General features: G+C 42.3%; 1 protein-coding gene across 1 annotated transcript in view; it reads right to left on the bottom strand.

Moving 5' to 3' along the window:
* Window positions 1-20,031, bottom strand: part of SLC17A6 (solute carrier family 17 member 6) — a 63,553-nt gene that overhangs the window by 10,908 nt on the left and 32,614 nt on the right. The window contains 3 exon segments of the mRNA XM_056851318.1: window positions 2,128-2,214; window positions 2,832-2,919; window positions 5,113-5,227. Coding sequence (XP_056707296.1) covers window positions 2,128-2,214; window positions 2,832-2,919; window positions 5,113-5,227 — 290 coding nt within the window.

Raw genomic sequence — 20,031 nt, 5'->3', positions numbered from 1 at the left:
AATGGCCTGTTGGAACCCTACTTCTGTGCTAGCCAGTATAATTAAATTATTTTCAATCTAGCTTTGTGCATTTGTTCTAAGTAAAGATCTAGTTCACTGACTTCAGTTCAGCTTCTACTGTTTTACACTGAGGTAAGCACAATGTGACTGAGTCATGGTCCACATTTATGCCTAATTTGGCAGTTTGTACAATTCTGCTGTTTTGAAAATTATTATACTGCTTCCTTTGACCTATTTTCTCTCTGCTATTTGTGATGTTATTCCTCCTCAAAATCCCCTTAGAGCTTCCCTCCTCTCTACTATCATCTGAGCCCTGCAATTTGGCCCTGAAGCTCTGTTCATCAAGCAACACTATTCCATATCCACATAGACAATACCCCTCGTTCCCCACTTTTTGGGACTCTTCCTTACTATAAGAGAACACTTGTATACTGAGCTTTTCTGAAGTTCACCCTTTGCACAGATCACATTCCCACAAATGCAAATTACTGAATATATATTGATGGCATTTGCTTACTTTAAGGAAGCAGATCTAATACCTGATTGAAATTTTGAACAAGCAAGTTTGGAGTGGTGGACTGATCTGGAGAACCAGGTTTGATACCCCACTCCTCCACATGAGCACCAGAGGCTAATCCGGTGAACTGGATTTGTTTCCCCACTCCTACACATGAAGCCAGCTGGGTGACCTTGGGCTAGCCAAAGCTCTCTTAGAGCTCTCTCAGCCCCACCTACCTCACAGATTGTGGGGAGGGGATAAGGTGATTGTAAGTGGGTTTGATTCTTCCTTAAGTGGTAGAGAAAGTCGGCATATAAAAAAACCAACTCTTCTCTTCTTCTTCAAGTGGGATAATAGAGGGGCATTCTACAAGCTCCATCTGGAACTATGGCTTTAACTGAAGAGATGGGATTTGATGACTGTCATTTGTGTTCTTGTGACATTCAGTCTTGACTGCTGAAATGCACTCTATGTGGGGCAATCACAAAAAATTCAGACTGTAGAAATTGGCTGTAAATCTCATATGCAGCTTTGGCATATTGGACCAGTGGCCATTTCAGGATGCTAGTTTTGACCTCTAAAGCACTAGGCAGCTAAGGACCAGCCTAGGGGGTATTTCCTCCCAGAGGAAATATGGTATTTCCTCCCAGAGGAAATATGGCTACTCACAACCATTAGGTAATCTGGGAACCCTCCCTTTCAGCAGATAATGGGCAACCCATTTCTGAAGGGGGGTAGAAGGCCACACAATGAGCTCATGAACTTGCTGAAATTTGATCTACTTGTCAGTGGTCTGGAAATGGCCCCCATGTTCTGTAGGTAAGGTGGTAGGATTTTCTGTGGTGAAATTTTAAAGGACTCCATTACAGGCAGGAGATAAGCAGAGTTCCATTGCCTGTTCCATGGCACATGTAGACTGAGAGCCCATTCCTGGAGTGGGGAGAAGCTCCTTAGGATCAGGTGTGGCCCCGCCCTGGCATAGGTGCTGCCTTATCATGGAGCAAACACACCAGCATCTAGGCGCTGCCAGCCTCTGCCACTGGTGTGAGGAACATTCCTGACATGTCCCTGAGGGAGGAGTTGCTGTTAGGCAGCTTCCTCACCCCTTTCACCCCAGGAACTCCCCCTTGCATTGCAGCGGTGCTGCGCCACCTTTTTTGGTGGTGCAGCCCCATTGGAGGCAATGGGGGATTTTCCCCATTTCCTCTATTTTTATTTTTTAACCCTTTTTTTGCTTCCGTGGATCTGCCCCCCCTTCAGGATTGGGCTGTCAATAGTAAATTTCTATGCTTATTTATTTTTTATCTCCCATCCTCCAAGAAACTTTGATGTGTACAGTCATACATAGTTTCCCTCACCCTACAACCTAGTCTCCCAACTCTGTGAGGTAGATTAGACTGCAAAAGAGCAACACATAGACCCAAAGCCCCCAGTGAATTTCACGGCTGACTTGAGATCCCACTTTCCATGCACACTGGCCCTCATACTATGCTTTTGATCTGATCTCTCTGATGTATCGAAGTCTAGCAATAATATCCAACATTTGCATTAATAATAAAATAATATTTAAAATCTAGTTGGGCTATGGTTATACAGACAGGATTTGAGGCAGATAGTTGATATCATACCATACAAGTAGAACACAGAAGACCATCCACTATATTGCACTAATATCCCAGCCAAAGGCATTGCAATAACTGCTCCTGCATAGGAACCTGGAAAAGAAGGTAGAAGTTTATAAAATGGAAATGCTTACAGGGGTGGTAACAGGGCTGAAGTGGATATTCATCAGAAGTCACACGTGTAGTGTGTGTGTAAGCTGGATAAATTAAGCCTTGTGGAATAAATTGCTTTCTTTCACAGTGTAAAGATACCTCTGATTTTGGGGACCTTTGAAGAAAACCATTGATATTTTCTGGACAAAATATCCAAATGTAGATTATATGGATAAGTGTACACATTTTAATTGACTGTATCATATGATGTAGTAAGAAATACATCAGAGAGAACAACCAATTTACATGAACTTCTTTCAGGTGGATCTGGCTTTCTCGTCAAGCTGTAATGTAGGTGGGTAAGGTGATGTGAACATCTAAATGTCCCATACTTTCATAGTTTTAATGTCTTAACAGTGTGATCCTATGTAAATTCCCAGTTTTCTTAATAGATCCAGAAGTGTGAGATTGCTATCCTAAGCACTCTTATGTGGAAGTGAATTCCGCTGCAAATGAGGGGTGTGAATATTGTGGATGAATCAAAGAAAGAAAGAAATCATGTTAAATTCAGATGAGAATTCAGTCAAATGAAAGAAAGAACTTAAGACGTTACTTACCACAGAAAGAAGTTGTTGCTAGTCTACTTCTCTCTAGAGGAGGTGCCCACTTGCTCCATATTCCATGGCAGGCTGGATAAGTTACGCCCTGTGGAATAAGTTGCTGTTTACTATTTAGGGTTCATATGATTTTATAATAGTTGTAATCAGTCTATGGAACTAACAGGACTTGGAATTCATGATCATTCTTAAAACATGTGACAAATCAATAGGTAAAGGTAAAGGTCCCCTGTGCAAGCACTGGGTCATTCCTGACCCATGGGGTTGTAGCCAAGCCGTGGCCCTCCTCCAAGCCTGTGCTACCTAGAGAGGTTTCCCTGCCACTCTAGATGGGAGTCAAGCCCAGACGTTATGGACAGAGGCCCCCGCACTAGCAAGAAGGAAGAACCAGAGGGAATCCATTTTCTTTCTCTGACCCACTCTCCAATAAGCTGTCACTTCGCAAGAGGCGACCTGACACGTACGCAGTCATTCCCCCCCCTCCATCTGTGTGATTAACGAACCATCAGAAGCCTCCCTGATAAAAGAAAAAAAAAAAAAAAGGACGCTCCCGGACACAGCTGTTCGCTCCTTTTGTCTCCTGTTGAATAAACCCATCAACGATCGTCTCCTGACTCTCCCGGAATTAAGCAAGCCATAGGTTTTAGCTTACCTGTCTCAGTTGCCCCCCTGACACACCTTAGCAGCCGACCATTAAGGTTTCATTCACCTTTTGTGAATGAATGGAAACTACGAGGAAATAATCCCATTATCCCCCACCCCAAAAAGAGTATAAACAGGGTCGCTCTCAGCCATAAGGAAGTTAGCTCTCTCTCCCTCCCACACTTACTGTCACTCTGCCGGTTTGAGTGGAGCAATGCTCTGCCACGCTTTTCCTCCCGCCTTGCTGGTTGAGCCACATGGAACCTCGGACGTCCCCCTACTGGATCAGGCGCAGTATCACCCTTCTTCAAGGAACCTGCCACATTGGCTAACGTCTCTGTACTCCTACCTTTATTTCTTAGACTCTGACTGTGTGTTGTGTACGTGTTATTGGACTGCTTGTGCACATATTATCAAGTAAAACCTTTTGAACTTAAAATCCATTGCTTCAGCCTCATTTTATGGTCACTCTGGTAGACGGACTCTGGTAGACTATGGGCGAAAACGCATGGTTGCTTTATCCTCCTTTAATCCCTGTTTTAGCCAGGATCGAACGCACATTAAGCGAAACACATTTGTTCGATCCAGGCTGAATCCTGGCTGAAACAGGGATTAAAGGAGGATAAAGCAACCATGCGTTTTCACCCAAAGGCTGCATCCTGCTTAGGTTATGCCCATTGCCGGTTATTGATTTGCTAATTTCCCCATATAAATATTCATAACCGAGCATTTTGGCTAACAGGGTGACGTCACATCCCGACGTTTACTAGGCAGACTATGTTTACGGGGTGGTTTGCCTTCCCCAGTCATCTACACTTTACCCCCAGCAAGCTGGATACTCATTTTACCAACCTCGGAAGGATGGAAGGCTGAGTCAACCTTGAGCCGGCTACCTGAAACCAACTTCCATCAGGATCGAACTCAGGTCGTGAGCACAGCTTGGACTGCAGTACTGCAGCTTATCACTCTGGGGTTTATAAATGTCTGATAAGATAGTACATACTGGTTGAAGTACATTCCCATTTCCCCACTTTGCTTATACCTACCCTGGATAAGGGGAGAAAAGTTATCTCCTCTTTTCTGGTGAACAGGCCTCTTCTGTAGATCTGCTGATGGCCACAATACAATTTCATTTATGCCCACTCAAACCAAACCCAGACATAGTATGAAAGGAGATCATAGTATGAAAGGAGATCCAGCTTCATGGATAAGGTTGCCCCCTCTTCACCTCTGGTGGGAGGTTTTGGGATTGGAGTCTGAGGAGGGCAGGGTTTGGGGAGGGGAGGGACTTCAATGCCATCGAGTCCAATTGCCAGAGCAGCCATTTTCTCCAGGGGAACTGACCTCTATTGGCGGGAGATCAGTTGTAATAGCAGGAGATCTCCAGCTAGTACCTGGAGGTTAATGACTAATTTCAGCATAGGTTTTCTTGTTTCCTGGAGGTTGGCAACCCTATTTGGACCTCTGGAATGACCAGGGCCCCTGGAATTTTGTCTGCATAACCCCCCCCCCCCCCGGCGGCCCTAAGAATCACTTGTGGGACTCCCAACACTACATCTGTTCACCTGGTGCCTAATACTTTGCATTTCAGACACCAGGTGGTTTCTGTATTCAAGTAAATTTCTATTCTTTTCCATACCTCAACAAGGCCTTGCAAGATTCTAACAAAGATAACACATCCAAAATGTACTCGAGCTGCAGATGGTATTAGCATGTTGAGAGTTGAAGTCAGGAGTATAGCTGCACCAAACACTCTGTAAGAGAACAGAAAGGTGACAGATATGTAATTGTTTAATTATACACACACATATAAAATCTGTGTCCTATCTGTCTTTTTTAATATTTATGCCTATACTGTACACCGGCTCACATTCATCTGGTTCTGTATCATCAACTCTGACTGGCCACGATTCTCCCAGATTTCAGGCACAAGAAGTTCCTTCTGCTTCCTGCAATCTGTTATGGACTGACCTTGGCCAGTCACTCACTCTCAGCCTATCTGATAGGGTTATCACAAACGGGAAGATGGGAAAACCATATATACTACCTTGATTTCCATGGGGGAAGAGCAGGATAAAAATTGGATAGGTGGGTAAATATATTCAGGAAAGCATCTCCTAGCCATTAACTCTCATTGATGAAGCATCAACCAACTACCCTTGACTTGTAGCAATTCATCATCCTAACAACAGATGGCCGCTCAGTTACCATTGTACTTAATCAACATTAAGTACCATACATCTGTATTTGTCACACTGGCCATTTATGGATGGTAATTAGAAGTGCGTTCCAGGCTGAATTGCCCCGCATATATTTTTTTTAATTTTTCACGCTGAACCGTCATTTCGGAAGAAGCCGGCACATACCTGCTTCGCATTACTAAAGAGCCCATTTAATGCGACCTTTGGTATTTTCCGTGAAGAATCCCCCTCAAGGAACCATGCAATACAACAGAGGCACGTTAGCTATGCATATGCAAATGGCTATGCAAAGAGGAACAAAGGAGCAGGCGAGTGGGGGTGGAATTTCGCCTTTTGCATCGGGACCGTGAATAGGCATTTTTTAAGTTGCATTTTAAAAAAGAGCTTTGAGCGAGCATCAAAATTGGCCACGCATAAATGGCCAATAACTCTTCAGTCTCTATGCAGAACATATTTTAAGGAAAAATGGATTAGATTTAGATGAAGGATTGAAAATTGGTGGAAGGAACATTAAGTATCTGAGATATGCAGATGATACCACATTATGAACAGAAAATAGCAAAGACTTGAAATGGCTACTGATGAAGGTTAAAGCAGAAAGTGCCAAAGCAGGATTACAGTTGAGCATCAGGAAGACAAAGGTAATGACTACTGGGGAATTACACAAGTTTAAGGTTTACAATGAAGAAACTGAAATTGTTCAAGATTTTCTATTCCTTGGCTCCATCATCAATCAAAAGGGAGACTACAACCAAGAAATCAGCAGGAGATTCAGTCATGAAGGAGCTAGAAAAGATTCTTCAGTGTAGGATGTGTTACCAGCAACCAAGATCTAGATAAAGCATGCCAAAGTATTTCCCATTACTATGTATGGGTGTGAAAGTTGAATAATGAAGAAAGCTGACAGGAATTATGTTGATTAATTTGAAATGTGGTGCTGGAGGAGAGTTTTACGGATATCATGGACCACCAAAAAACAAACAAATAGATTCTAGATCAAATCAAGTCTGAACTCTCCCTAGAAGCTAAAATAACTACACTGAGGCTGTCGTACTTTGGTCGCATTATGAGACAACAAGAGTCACTAGTAAAGACAATTATGCTTGGAAAAGTTAAAGGCAGCAGGAAAAGAGAAACACCCAATATGAGACAGATTGACTCAACCAAGGAAGCTACAGTCCTCAGTTTGCAAGACCTGAGCAAGGCTGTTAATGACAGGGCAGTTTGGAGATCTTTAATTCATAGGGTTGCCATAAGTTGGAAGAAGAAGAAGAAGAGTTGGTTTTTATACCCCGCTTTCTCTACCTTTAAGGAGTCTCAAAGTGGCCTACAATTGCCTTCCCTTGTCCTCCCCATAACAGACACCTTGTGAGGTAGGTGAGGCTGAGAGAGCTCGGAGAGAATTGTGACTGGCCCAAGGTCACCCAGCAGGCTTCATGTGGAGGAGCGAGAAAACAAACCCAGATTAGAGCACGCTGCTCTTAACCGCTACACCACGTTGGCTTGGTGGCACTTAACACATGGCACCTAACACACACATCTTGACAGGTCTTAACACACACATCTTTATTTGTAGCTGAATATTAAATCTGATGCAAAGGGCAGTGCAATCCTCTGGGGGGGGGGTAATATGTGTCGTGGCCAGGGACAGCACAGCCACAGTGCAGCTGAGCCGCCTACTGAGTGTCTGGCTGCATTGCAGCCAGCAAGCCAAAAAGTAACTCTTCCCCAACATCTGTGAAACTGCTGTATGCAGTTCCACGGGATGCCCCACCATTTTTGCTGGCATAAGTTCGTACCAGCAAAAGTGGGTTTTTCTGGGGTGAAAGGGCTCAAGGAGCTGACTAAAGGGGGTGTTCCACTCCCAGGAACACCCCCTTTGGGGTGTTTGCAAGAGCCACTACCACAGTGGCTGCACCAGCACCCATGCGTGGCACTGCCGCACTGCTCCCAAGCTCTGGTGTAAGTGGCCCAGCGCTGGTGTAAATGCCCCTTACACCAGCGCAAGTGGCCTTTACGCCGGGGTCACACCGCCTCCTAAGCCCTTTTGCCCCCCTTTAGGATTGTGCTGGAAAAGACAAAAGCTTTGCTTATATTAATTATAATTTTGTGATGTCCAATTTAACCATGGAAATTACCACCCTGAAAGTGAGCAAATACAACTAATATGAAAATCAGCCCCAAAGCCTGAAGTGCACAGCGTCACCGTTGAACCACTAACTTAGCCAAGATGTTCCTCCTTGACCTCGAACACATCATTTGTTTTCTCAGGCTACTGTTCAGGGTAAATGAAATAAGGATGTCTCGTTGCCTTTAACAGGAAAGAGCATTGGGAGGGCAGTCATCAATGGTCACCATTACTCTGAGGCGGAAGTGTGGCTTGTCGTTTCTTTGTTAAGAACTACACTTGTTGAAGCAGGAAGGAGGGATACGTTGCGAGGCACACTTCCAGTGCATGTCTTTCGTGCATCTGCTTATTCACACAGACAGAAATCTTGAACTGGAAATAGGATTGATTTTGTTTGAAAAGTCAGACAAATGGCTCAAGGCAGCTGCACAGGAAAAGGTCATTTGGTCCATGGAGGATGCTCCGCTGAGATGGGCTTCCACTTCTCTCTCTTCTTATTAATACATCCCATCCAGCCTCTTTCTATATAAACAATATCTCAGTCTCGAGAGAGAGAGAGAGAGAGGGGGGGGGAGGGAGAGAGTGCCAGAATCTGTGACAGACTGCATATCCCGGTGTCTGACAGCTTTTCCTCACAAGTTTCCTGTAATTTTTTTTCCTCCTGAGATTAACAATTCTGGCCCAGATTCAGTATTTACTTTTAACATATAGCTTATATTTCCTGAACAATGAAATTTATAACAAAGCATGAGTGGTTCATTTCCTTCTATTTTATTCCTAGGCTATCCATTCCAGTACATTTAGCCTCAGATGCAAGTATCAAGATACACAATAAAGGTGGATATTTTTTACTACATGTGTTCCCTGTATTGATATATAGTCACATCTGTAGAATGTAGACACTATAATCCTATGTATGTTGACTCAGAAATAAGAGCCACGAAGTTCAGTGAGTTTATTCACAGGTAGGTGTGCATAGCATTGCAGCCTGGCAGTGACCCGATGCACACCTTCCAGGGAGTAATCCCAGTGAACTCAGTAAGACAACTCAGTAAGGCTTGTTTGTGAGTCATACTGGAAGTAAAAAACCAAAACAACAACAAAATAAACAACGAATGCAGTTCCTTATGGTCCATTCTGTATTACGCTTTTGTAGGGTTTTTTTTAACAAAAATAAATGGCCATTAATATGTTAGATTTCTTTTGTTGTAATTACTTTCCTATTGTTATCTCTTGCAGCCTGCAGTTATCATTGTTTTAACCACACATACATAAATGCACATCTCATCTCCTTCTGTTGAGAGGTTCTTTTTTGCTTGTATGATTCTAGTGTCCCCCTTTATTTAAAAAAACCCCCAGATATCACTGCTTCTTTCATTATCAGAGCCCTTTTATAGTTTATGTCCTTCCTATATTTCTTTATAACATCAAGTCATGTAGATGGCATTTGTCTGACTTGCTGCCTGAATTAAGGTTGCCAACATCCAGGTACTAGATGGAGATCTCCTGCTATTACAACTGATCTCCAGCCGATAGAAATCAGTTCACCTGGAGAACATGGCCACTGTGGAAATTGGACTATATAGCATTGAAGTCCCTCCCCTCCCCAAACCCCACCCTCCTCAGGCTCCACTTCAAAAACCTCCCACCGGTGGTGAAGAGGGATCTGGCAACTGTAGCCTGAACTTACAATACTTCTGAACAAGCATAGCTCATAACTTCGGGATGAACGGTTCCAGTGCTGGTATAGAACTGTATCCAGTTGCACTTATCTACATTTCTGGTTATCCAAGCATGTTCTCAGGCTAGCAAAACAAGGCTAGTAGATATCACCAGGTTTAACATATAATGCCAGTTTTATATGGGGACAACTGAATGAATGAATGAATGAACGAACAAACAAACGAACAAACGAATAATATGTCTTTGAGTTTCAGCCAACTAATGATGATCCCATCCATGGGGTGTTCAAGAGATGAGCAGATGTGGCTTGCTAGTGTCTTCTTCTGCATAGCAACCCCAGTATTCCATGGTGCTCTCCCATCTGACTATAACTGCAGCTGACCCTACTTAGCTTCCCAGCTCTGATGAGCTCAGCTTAAGATGGGCTGTTTACATGGCTGGAGACAACAACTTTTATTTTTTTAAAAATACAAAACTCTACTTTTTTTTTAATCTGTGGTTTTCAAATGTTTTACTTTAGTAACTCAGCCCATGTTGACATTTTTGGCAAGTAACCTCCACCGCCAAAGAGCCCTGTGGCGCAGAGTGGTAAGCTGCAGTATTGTAATCCAAGCTCTGCTCACAACCTGAGTTTGATCCCGACGGAAGTTGGTTTCAGGTAACCGGCTCCAGGTTGACTCAGCCTTCCATCCTTCAGAGGTCGGTAAAATGAGTACCCAGCTTGCTGGGGGTAAAGTGTAGATGACTGGGAAAGGTAATGGCAAACCACCCCGTAAACATAGTCTGCCAAAAGGAATATATTCATCTCGCATAGGGTGCAGGCCAGGCTTGTTCAGCCTCATGTGTGTCTTGTGTGACCTGAGAATGCATCCTAGAACATTCCCAACACTTTCCAGTAGCTGTGCACTGCAGGGGGAGATTAATAGTAATGAACAAGAAGTAATTTTTTGATCATTTTTTCCACCATTACTGGCCATCTCAGTTACCTTTTGTGGAACCCTAGGGATCCCCCCAAATGCAATTTGAAAAGCACCATATCAGACATTGTCTGATAATGTGTCTGATAATTCAGTACCATTTCACTCATTCTATATTTCTTATTCTGTGGGTTCAGCAGAGCAGCCAGAGTCTGATCAAACACTGAGAGAAAAGAGATGCTACATTTTTTGATCATTTCTTACATGGATGGTCTTCCTTGGTTCTTCTCACTAGGCTACCTACCCTTCTCTGGACCTCTATGGTTTAGAGACAGTTTTCCCTTTGAATTATTAAACTGAGCAAAAATAAATGTGTCCAACTGAAGTCGCTTTTGATGATTTCCCATTATTTCCTCTCTCTTTAGAGGACACGGGCTAGGAGTTCATGCCTTTTTCTTCATCTTTGTTCTGTAACATATTTTATTTCAACTTCTCACAATGGTAACTACACTACTGCCATCTAAACAAGGACACAAACAATGCCTAAAGTCCACAATGATGATAGAAATTTCTTTATATTCACTGAAGTCATTGCCTAAATGTTTGTATAGGTATATCTGCCTCAGTTGCAGTGTGTGCTGCCTGGAGTGAGATGGCACTGTTCCAACACAATGGATTGTGGGTAACAAGGGCATTTTAATGGAATGCATGGATTTGGTCCTATCAAAATAGCTTCACATAATAGAGTTCTCATTCTGGTTAAAGGAATCTTCTTTGTCTCCATTCTGCACTTTAATGTCCAGTCATTTGACCTCTTGGCAACCTTTGCATTCTCTGATTAAAGAGCATTAATACTATCTGTTTTTCACTGTGACTTTAAATGCAGGGGATGGGGAAGGGAAATACAACATTCAAGTGCATCAAAGCCTACATATTTGAATGCTTTAAAGATATTGTGTGATTATATGTCAGCAGATGGAGCAATTGCTTCACTAAATTCTTTTTTAAGCTTACAATTCAATCCTAAGTAAAGTTACGCAGTTTTTAGCCCATTGTAAGCTGGGCTATTAGCCAAACATAGGTAGAACTTCCAGTTCCTTATAATCAGATCACCCCTCTTCTCCTTAAATAAGGATCAGCTCTAGAACCCCCCTCCCAAGATTAATTTTTGGGGAATATTTATATTCTTTCTTTCTTCCACACCAATGTGGAAACCAAGGCAGGTAACAACATAAGTTCAATAATAATAATAACATTAAATCAGAAACATAATAATCATTATAAAGAAGGAAGAGCTGAGCTCACTACCCTTCCTCGTAGCCTACCTGCATTTTGCATTTTTGTTCAACTCAACTTCTGGCCAGAATTCAAGGTCCTAACCCTGAAATTATTTCTAGATGGACTTCTAATGAAACAGTTTATGAGCTTCTGATTCCCATAATCTTTTCTTGTAGTCAGTCCAGGCCCTTGTTCCTGTCATCTAAATCCCAGCAATCAGGCAAAGGCACAATGATGTTGCATTTGGCACCTCTTTCTGCTGTGCCTTTTACGCTAGAGTTTGAAATTATTGCCCAATCCTGCTTCCCCTGCCCCCCAAAAATAAAAAGCTCAAAGGATATGGATTCATTATCAAAAGATTTCTACGAAATTCATATTCTTCATTGCTGAACACATCGAACCCACGCAGGGCTAGGTTATTGTGTTTTTAGACCCTTATAAGTTCATCGAAGTTAATGGGCTAAAAACTGTGTAACTTTACTTGTTGTGAGCTGCCCTGAGCCCGACTTCGGCCGGGAGAAGGGTGGGATATAAGACCAAAAACAAAACAAAAAACAAATAAAACCTTTTGATTTCCAATAGCTCCATAGGCTACAAAAATGCAGCAGCTTGTTGCTCATTTGCAAAAGATTCTGTGCGATAAATGGCAAAAAACAACTGTTTTGTTGAATTCCTCTGGACTCACAATGCAGCTTGCTAGATGTGTGCAAATCTCTGGTCGAATCCAACACAGTTCCACCACTTCTATAGCCACATATTTGTCAGCACAGCAAACTCTCTACTTGTAAAGATTAGAAGTAGGGAGTTTGCTGTTCTCATGAATTTAAATATCTGAATTTGTATCCATTCAAAGGAGACTTGCTTTTAATTACTATGGGTGTAGTCATTTGGACTACCTGGACTTTGGTTTCTGGGTCTCCCACTACAGCAGGAGACACCCCTGCAGCCCAGTGGTGTGGTGCCTGGAGATCTTTTGGAATTATAATGGATCTCCAGACTGCAGAGATCAGTTCCTCTGGAGAAAATGGCAGCTTTGGAGGATGGACTCCATGGCATCATATCTCTTCTGAACTCCCTCCTCTCCCCAAACTCTGTTCTTCCCATGGTCTGCCCCCAAATCTCCAGAAATTTCCCAACTCCAAGTAGGCAACCCTGACCTGGACACTAGCTTAACATTTTATGTTTAGCTGATCACAGGGAATGACACAGAGAGCTAATTTAATGATGAGTATCTCTCTCTCCACCCCTACCCCCCAAATTAGTCCATCCTGGAAATAGTTTGGGTAAATTGGATTACATTGCTGAAAATGCTCCAGGCATTTGGCAACATAATCCAAGCTCAAATCAGCAGAGGCTACAGTCTCAACCATAAAATTTGCCGTCTTACTATGATATATGTAGTTCTGGCATACATGGACACTGATCCAGATGTTTGTAGTGTTTTGGAAGGCTTAGCGGAAGCCTGTTACCACTGAAGATTTCCTCATACTATGAAATAGCCTAGATATCATTGTAAATGAAAATCCATTTGGGGGCCCTATTCCAAGTAAATAAACTCCTTGTGCTTCACAATAATATATTTTATGTTTCTGTAGGCTTTATGTATATTGGTTGCCCTTCAGCTGATCTGGTTAATAATTAAATATATTTCACTCAATGCTGACAGATGTATTGAATTAACAGTTTCCCTGGTGATATTAAACTTATGATGAAACAGGCTATTTCTGTTCAGTTTTAAATGCATATTCCTTTCTCCAGTGTACTGGGATAGAAGCATATGTGTATATTTTCCCCACTAAATACTATTTTAAACCTTTCAGAAAGGATTAATGTGTATAAGCTGATCTTCCATCACCACCTCTAATCTAATAAAGACCTGAATACATTATTAATTTTTGCCACACATCTGAGCCCCACTTCTGTGAAATAAATCCCTCAGCCTCCACTCCCCCCCCCAAATCCCTTAGTGCATCATTAAGTTGTGAAAACGGCTTCATCACCTATGAGAGAAAAATGGAAGACCCACAAGCCATATGGCAGAGAAAATTTGTGTGATGTTTCGTTAGCCCCCTCTGTGGGGAAACTGGTACAAAAGGCTACAGAATGGTGAGGGGTTGAAGCTGTTCAATATGTCTTCTACCACACTGGCTGATCTGTCTTGAAAACAAAGAAGCACGTGGTGCTGTCTGGGATGTTAGCCCAAGTCAAACATGTGAGATCATGCTGGCAGGCTGCAACTCTGACTACTTTTCCTCTTGCAAGAGGAGGTTTAGAAATTTACGAGGAGCTGCATAAACAAGACAGGTATGTTCATATGTCTTTATTACACGGGTGATCATAGTATACAAAAATCTTATGTGCATAGTCTACTGAGTCAGATAATGAGTGCCAATGCCTTTTGAAATCGTCAGGCAGTAAGGCCCTACCAGATTTTTTTTAATGCCATATTTTATTATTAGGATTATAATCACGCTTCTCATCCAAAATATCCCATCTTCAGAAAATGAATAGCAGCTAAAGATAGCTTGTTACATCTGAAGAGTAATCTAAAGTTGAATGGAAACCCCCCCCCCCCGAAAACTAGCTTTTCAGTATGGGGGAGGGGTTACCGGTAAAAAATGACAGCAATAAAGAGAGCTGAAAAAGGCAAATCCTGAATAATGTTGATTTTTGCCCAGCATTATTCAGGCCGCATTGTCCCCGGTACCATTTTTCTCCCCACTCTCTTCCTTCCTCCCCCATTATATCCTGAGTCAGATCCATGCTGCATGCTGGCTCGGACCTCCACATGGAGGTCCGAGCCAGCAAACGGCAGGGATCTGAACACCCCTGCATTCCGATTCCCGCTGCCTGCGGGCTTGGACCTCCATGTGGAGGTCGAGCTGGCAAGCAGCATGAATTGGAATATCACGCCCAGCACTTAGATTGCATCCCCTGCTGCCCCTAACATTGGAGGCTGCAGGGGACCAGCATATTTTCTTTGGTTTGGTGTCATTCAACCCTAAAAAATTCAATGATTCGGAAAAGCCAAATGCTTTATATTTGGCTTTTTTTGGATTTTTGAAAAATTCTGATTTTAATATACCTGAACCCAAAAAAATTCCAGAAAAAAATGGTACGCAGTCCTAGAGCCATGTTCCTTTTGACTTTTCCCATCTTGTTTTCTCAACTGCTCAAGAATGAAAATGCTTGTACCTAGTGGAAGCACAAGCCAAGAAGTTTCCTGAATCCCAGGTTTCCTAAATTGATGGAATAGTGTGATTTTCATTAATAAAAAGATATTAATCATTTTTCATTTTAATCATAATAATTTGGATATTTCCACTCTTTTTCCTATTTTATGATTTCAGGAACAACCACCTGGTCAGGCTTCCTAAAATATGTTCTAATATATACTATTGGGATGTGGGTTTTAAGCTTGTATATTGGTGACCACTGAAGAAGGCCCAAGAAGCCGAAACATGTCTGGTCTTTTGTGGTTTATTGTTCATGTTCATCAACTTTGTATGATATGGCTTTTATCTCAGCAAGGCTTAGGTCTGCAGTTATTTTAATGAAGCCTGTTTCCCAGGCCCTTTGTTTTTGAACATCATTTGATGCACACTTTTATTTTTTATTTGTGTTGTCTTTAGCTCAACCTCTTAGACTTTTCAGTTGATTTTTGGTTGAATTTGTTGCCCTATTTCTTTTGTTGTAGTGTGGGCACAACATTTTTGTAGCCTGTTGTTTTGAATGTGCATTTAAACTAGCACTAATGAAGGGAGCTGGTACCAGAGGGAGCTATAGCTACTGAGCTCCAGAAGCTCCGAGTCTCTACCTTCCACCCTCTCCTCTGCCCCCACTGTGTGATGCGCATGCACGAGGATACCCCTTTCTTGTGGATGCTTCCCACCTCCATGCTGTGCATCAGGTGCCGCTGGGTTGTAGTGTCCAGCCCCGTTGTTTTGGGCCTTGCGCAGGCGCACTGAGGACATACCTTCCCCCCCTCCATTCTTTTGCCCCCACCACCACTCAAGGATTCCGGAGGAGATTGTGGGGGGGTCGTAACCGCTGTCAACATTATGGGAATAAGTAAGGCCTAGGCTCCACATGGGGGGGGTAGGACTGGGGGGAGGCATGAGGAACATATGGGGAGGTGGAAAATTATGTTATCGAGGTAGAAGCAATAAGACATTTGGGGAGAGGAATATGTTTGGGGAGTATGGGGGACTTAGGGTTAATTTGGGGGTGTGGAAAGTTTTGTGTCAGAAGGGAGAAAGTTAGAGGTGCTTGGGATTGCAGAAGGGGGAAGAAAGTATGACATTAGGAAGAAAATCATTGGGGAAAATTATGAGAGAGGGTACTGAAATAACTTCAGGCTTGGGGAGATTTGGGGTTGGAGGGAGGTGTGTATGCATGGCTTAATTGGGAGGGTATCCAGAGTTTCGTATTGGAGGGAGAAAAGCTAGGGGAACTGCACAGTGGGTCAGTATATGGGTCTTAAAGTAATTTTGCGCAGAAGGGGAGTTTGGGGAGGGATTTGGAGGGCTGGTGTGCGGGATGAAAATGTTGGTGTTAGATTAATAAGTGAGGAAGATCTGGGGGTTGGGTTAGTGTTGTGTGGTATTAAAGTTATTACGTACAGATTAAAAGGTTTTGGGGTCAGGCTTACGTGTGGTGTATTTTATTTTGTTTTCAGATTTCTTTTCTACTTTTTTTTGTCCGAGTGGACCCCCAAAACGGCAGTGAACAGAAGAAAACAAATATGCAGCGCATAGAAAGCAACAGGCAAAATCTATCCTGAAATCAATAAATGCGGAACCAAATCAGTATCCGTAATCAAGGGACATTTGGGACCTGGGGACAGAGGAATGCTGAGCAAATTTAGGGTCTACATTGGGGAATACTTTGGGGGGTAATTTGAGGTTGAGGAAGGGGTGAGCATTGGGAAGGGTCAGGGTAATCATTCAGGGAGTATTTGGGGGGTTGGTAAGGGAAGAGGGAGACAGGAGGTTCAACTTTAACAATTATTGTCCACTTTTAAGTTTGAAAACATTTATAAAAATCATAGTTTTAACAAAATCTTGTGAACAATCATGAGCCTTACAAGAGACTGTATATCAGTTTCCTCTGTATAGAGTCCAATAGGTTCTCCTTAATAATAAAATCAAGTTGCTCCAAATTTTTGGGATGCTGAGCTAACTGTGTGCCTCCAGCCACGGCGGAACACAAATTGTTGTCCAGCAGGTGACGAGAACATCCAAAACAAAAAATGCAATAAAGCTCACATGATGTGGGAACTATGGGTGGGGAGAGATTAATTTTGTTAGTAGATTTAATATACTGTATATATCAGTCAACAATTTCCAAAGTGGTTAACAGCAATAGCACAGTACTATTTAAAACACAATAAAACAAGTCAATAAAGGATAATAAAAGCAGAAGATAAAATCTGAAGAAAATCAAGCAGCAATAAAATAATTATAAGGAGATAAAACTGTAAAATGATAGCAGCATCAGATTAATCACCTTCGCTAACAAAAAAAACAACACAAATGGAAAAATAGCAATAAAACCTGCAGAGAAAAAATTAGCAGAGAAAAAGCAGTGGTAACATCAACAATTACCATCATTTGTATGAACTTCTCTATGCAAAATCAAATGCCAGAGCAAACAACCGAGTTTAAAACTGGGCAATGGAAAATCATCAAATTTGGCACTAGACCTCGGCATGAGAGAAAAGTGTTCCATAAAGGAGGTGCCACAACAGAAAAGGCCCTGTGCTGTCATGACCCACTTCACCTCTGAAAGCCAGCACACACATTTCAGAGCTTCAGATGACAAATCAAGAGTTATGCTGCTCTCCTCCAAGGATTCCCTAAACCAGCATTCCCAACATGCTGCCCATTTGCAAATTTTTATTTTGCATAGTTTTGTACTTTGCAAGGGATATGGAGTCTCATGCAGGTGTGCAGAATATTGAAGCCCCAACCTCAACCATGAGAAAATTATATTTGTCACATCTCTGGCTTGTGACATTTCCTTAGGTATTGCTGAGACACTTTTAAATGTATTTTTTACAGTCATAGGGGTTAGACACATTTTTTTTATGTTGAGTTTCTCAAGAAGCTGTATTTTGTGTGTAGTCTTATGTTCGGTGCTGTTTTATGCTTTCACAGAATCACAACTTACACCATTGTTTTTAAAAATATGCTAATAGCTTTACCCAGAGGAAATGCAGACATTTCAGCTTGAAGCATACATCCATTTACTTGATATAATCCCACTAATGAATATTTTAAATTTATATACTCTAAGTAAGGTTTGTAGAGACGGCACTGGAAGGACATCAAGGAAATTACGTATTTCCAATGGAGGCAGGATGAGGTCACCAATACAGTCTAGCAACTTACAAGTATGATTTAAAATCCGGCAGGTGGAGAGGCAGGAAATGAGAATGTCAAATGATATATACATGTGCTTGTGTGCATGTACATGAAGTTGAATAGTTTAGCATATAGTTAAGAGTTTATAGAAAATTAAAATTGACCTTTCAAAGCTTTGGAGCAGCCAATCTTATCATTCCCCTTTGCAGGGAATGCTATGGCAGGACTCATGCTGGTGTAACATAGTTACGATCTTTTGGTCCATGCAGCCGTAGAGTCAACAACAGCTTCTGTTACAAGCTAATGTGGTAAAGCTGAAAGAAAGCCCCACACTATCTCTGGCAACTCTACCACTATCCACCAACCACAATGTGTATTCATACCCACATATTTAGCACAGAAGGTACCAACCAACACATGGCTACAGCCAAGCAACACCATGATGTCATCCCAAGCCACCCTCTGGTGTTCTCCCTCATAAGAAATAATTAGATTAATCTTTATTGCTCATTGACAAAGTCTTAAGCATTCATAATATAGAGAAGCAAAGAAACAAAGAAACGGACAGTTTTACAATTTTAGAATAAACACAATTAATAAAAGATTTTATCCATCTGTGGTGAAGGGTAAACTTGTGTTATCAGAGCGATTTGATAGCTTTACGGCCATTACATGTGCTAGATATTTCACTCTCTGATGTACTTTCTCAGTATCTGAGTCTAGAGCTGATAAAAGAAACGACATAATCCAAGGCGGTACTTTACTAAAATAGGCTAAATCCATCGGGTTCTCTCTGCTTCCAATTTCTTACAAAAGAGGATCAGGTGAAATAAAGTTTCAACTACCCTGTCTTCACAGTCACACAGGCGGTCGCTAAAAGGATTTTTTTTTAAGAACGACCCTTCAGAACCTGTGTAGGGAATGCATTCAATCTCACCAAAGTAAAAGCGTGCCTTTGGTCATAAGAAATAATGGAAACAAGGATGGCTAGGGGCACCTTTTTCAGGGGTGCATAAAACTGGACCCCTTTATCCAGTTCCCTTCAAACTTGAGGGTTGTTAGTAGAGAGAGACAGAAAGGTTTGGGGTTCCTGCAAATTTTAAAAAATAGCCATTCTGGAAACCCAACTTTACTTCCCCACACAAAATAATGGGCAGGCATCCAATACCTATGAAAACGGAAATTGTTTCAGATATGACTTTCCAATATGATAGCAATACCCCCAATATTTAGCAATAAATCGTCAGCATAATCTAAATCTGCAGATTGGGGCTATACTGAAGCTAAACAGATTTTTCTTCATACTCCCCAGGTTTGCAGAAAAATCTGAACTCAATAAAATATATGGGTTTTGTTTTTTTAAATCACCCCTATACATTTGCATTGTCTGAACACGTGTAGACAACACACTTACCAGAAAAAAATGGAGTTGCTCCATTCCAACCGTTAGTGGATGCTTGCAACTGCTCTGGGACTGGCATCGGCATTAAAAGATGGCAGTTGCTGTTCCAGGCCCAGTGATGGCAGCAGAAGCCAGCAGTCACTTCAGCTTGGCACAGTGGTAGAGGACGCCAGCAGTCACTCCAGGCATGGCAGCAGTGGCAGACTCTAGAAGGAGCTCCGGGCCTAGAGGCAACAGGTGCTGGGAGCTGCTCTGGGCCCAGCCGTGGTGATAGCGGATGCCAGCAGAGGCTCTGGGCCTAGCCACCACTAGGGTTGCCAACCTGCAGGCACTAGCCGGAGATTTCCTGCTATTACAACTGATCTCCAGCTGATAGAGATCAGTTCACCTGGAGAAAATGGTTGCTTTGGCAGTTGGACTCTATGGCATTGAAGTCCCTCCCCAAACCCCACCCTCCTCAGTCTTCACCCAAAACCCCCCCCGCTGGTGGCAAAGAAGGACCTGGCAATCCTAGCCATGGTTGGGATCTGCTGTGGGCTTGGAGTTGGGCTAAAAGATAGGAAAATGGAAGGGGGGAAGAAAGA

Source organism: Euleptes europaea, chromosome 6 (genome assembly GCF_029931775.1).
Source record: "Euleptes europaea isolate rEulEur1 chromosome 6, rEulEur1.hap1, whole genome shotgun sequence".
NCBI classification, from domain to species: domain Eukaryota; kingdom Metazoa; phylum Chordata; class Lepidosauria; order Squamata; family Sphaerodactylidae; genus Euleptes; species Euleptes europaea.
Note: the sequence above shows the minus strand (reverse complement) of the source record. Positions and strands in the feature narration are given on the sequence as shown.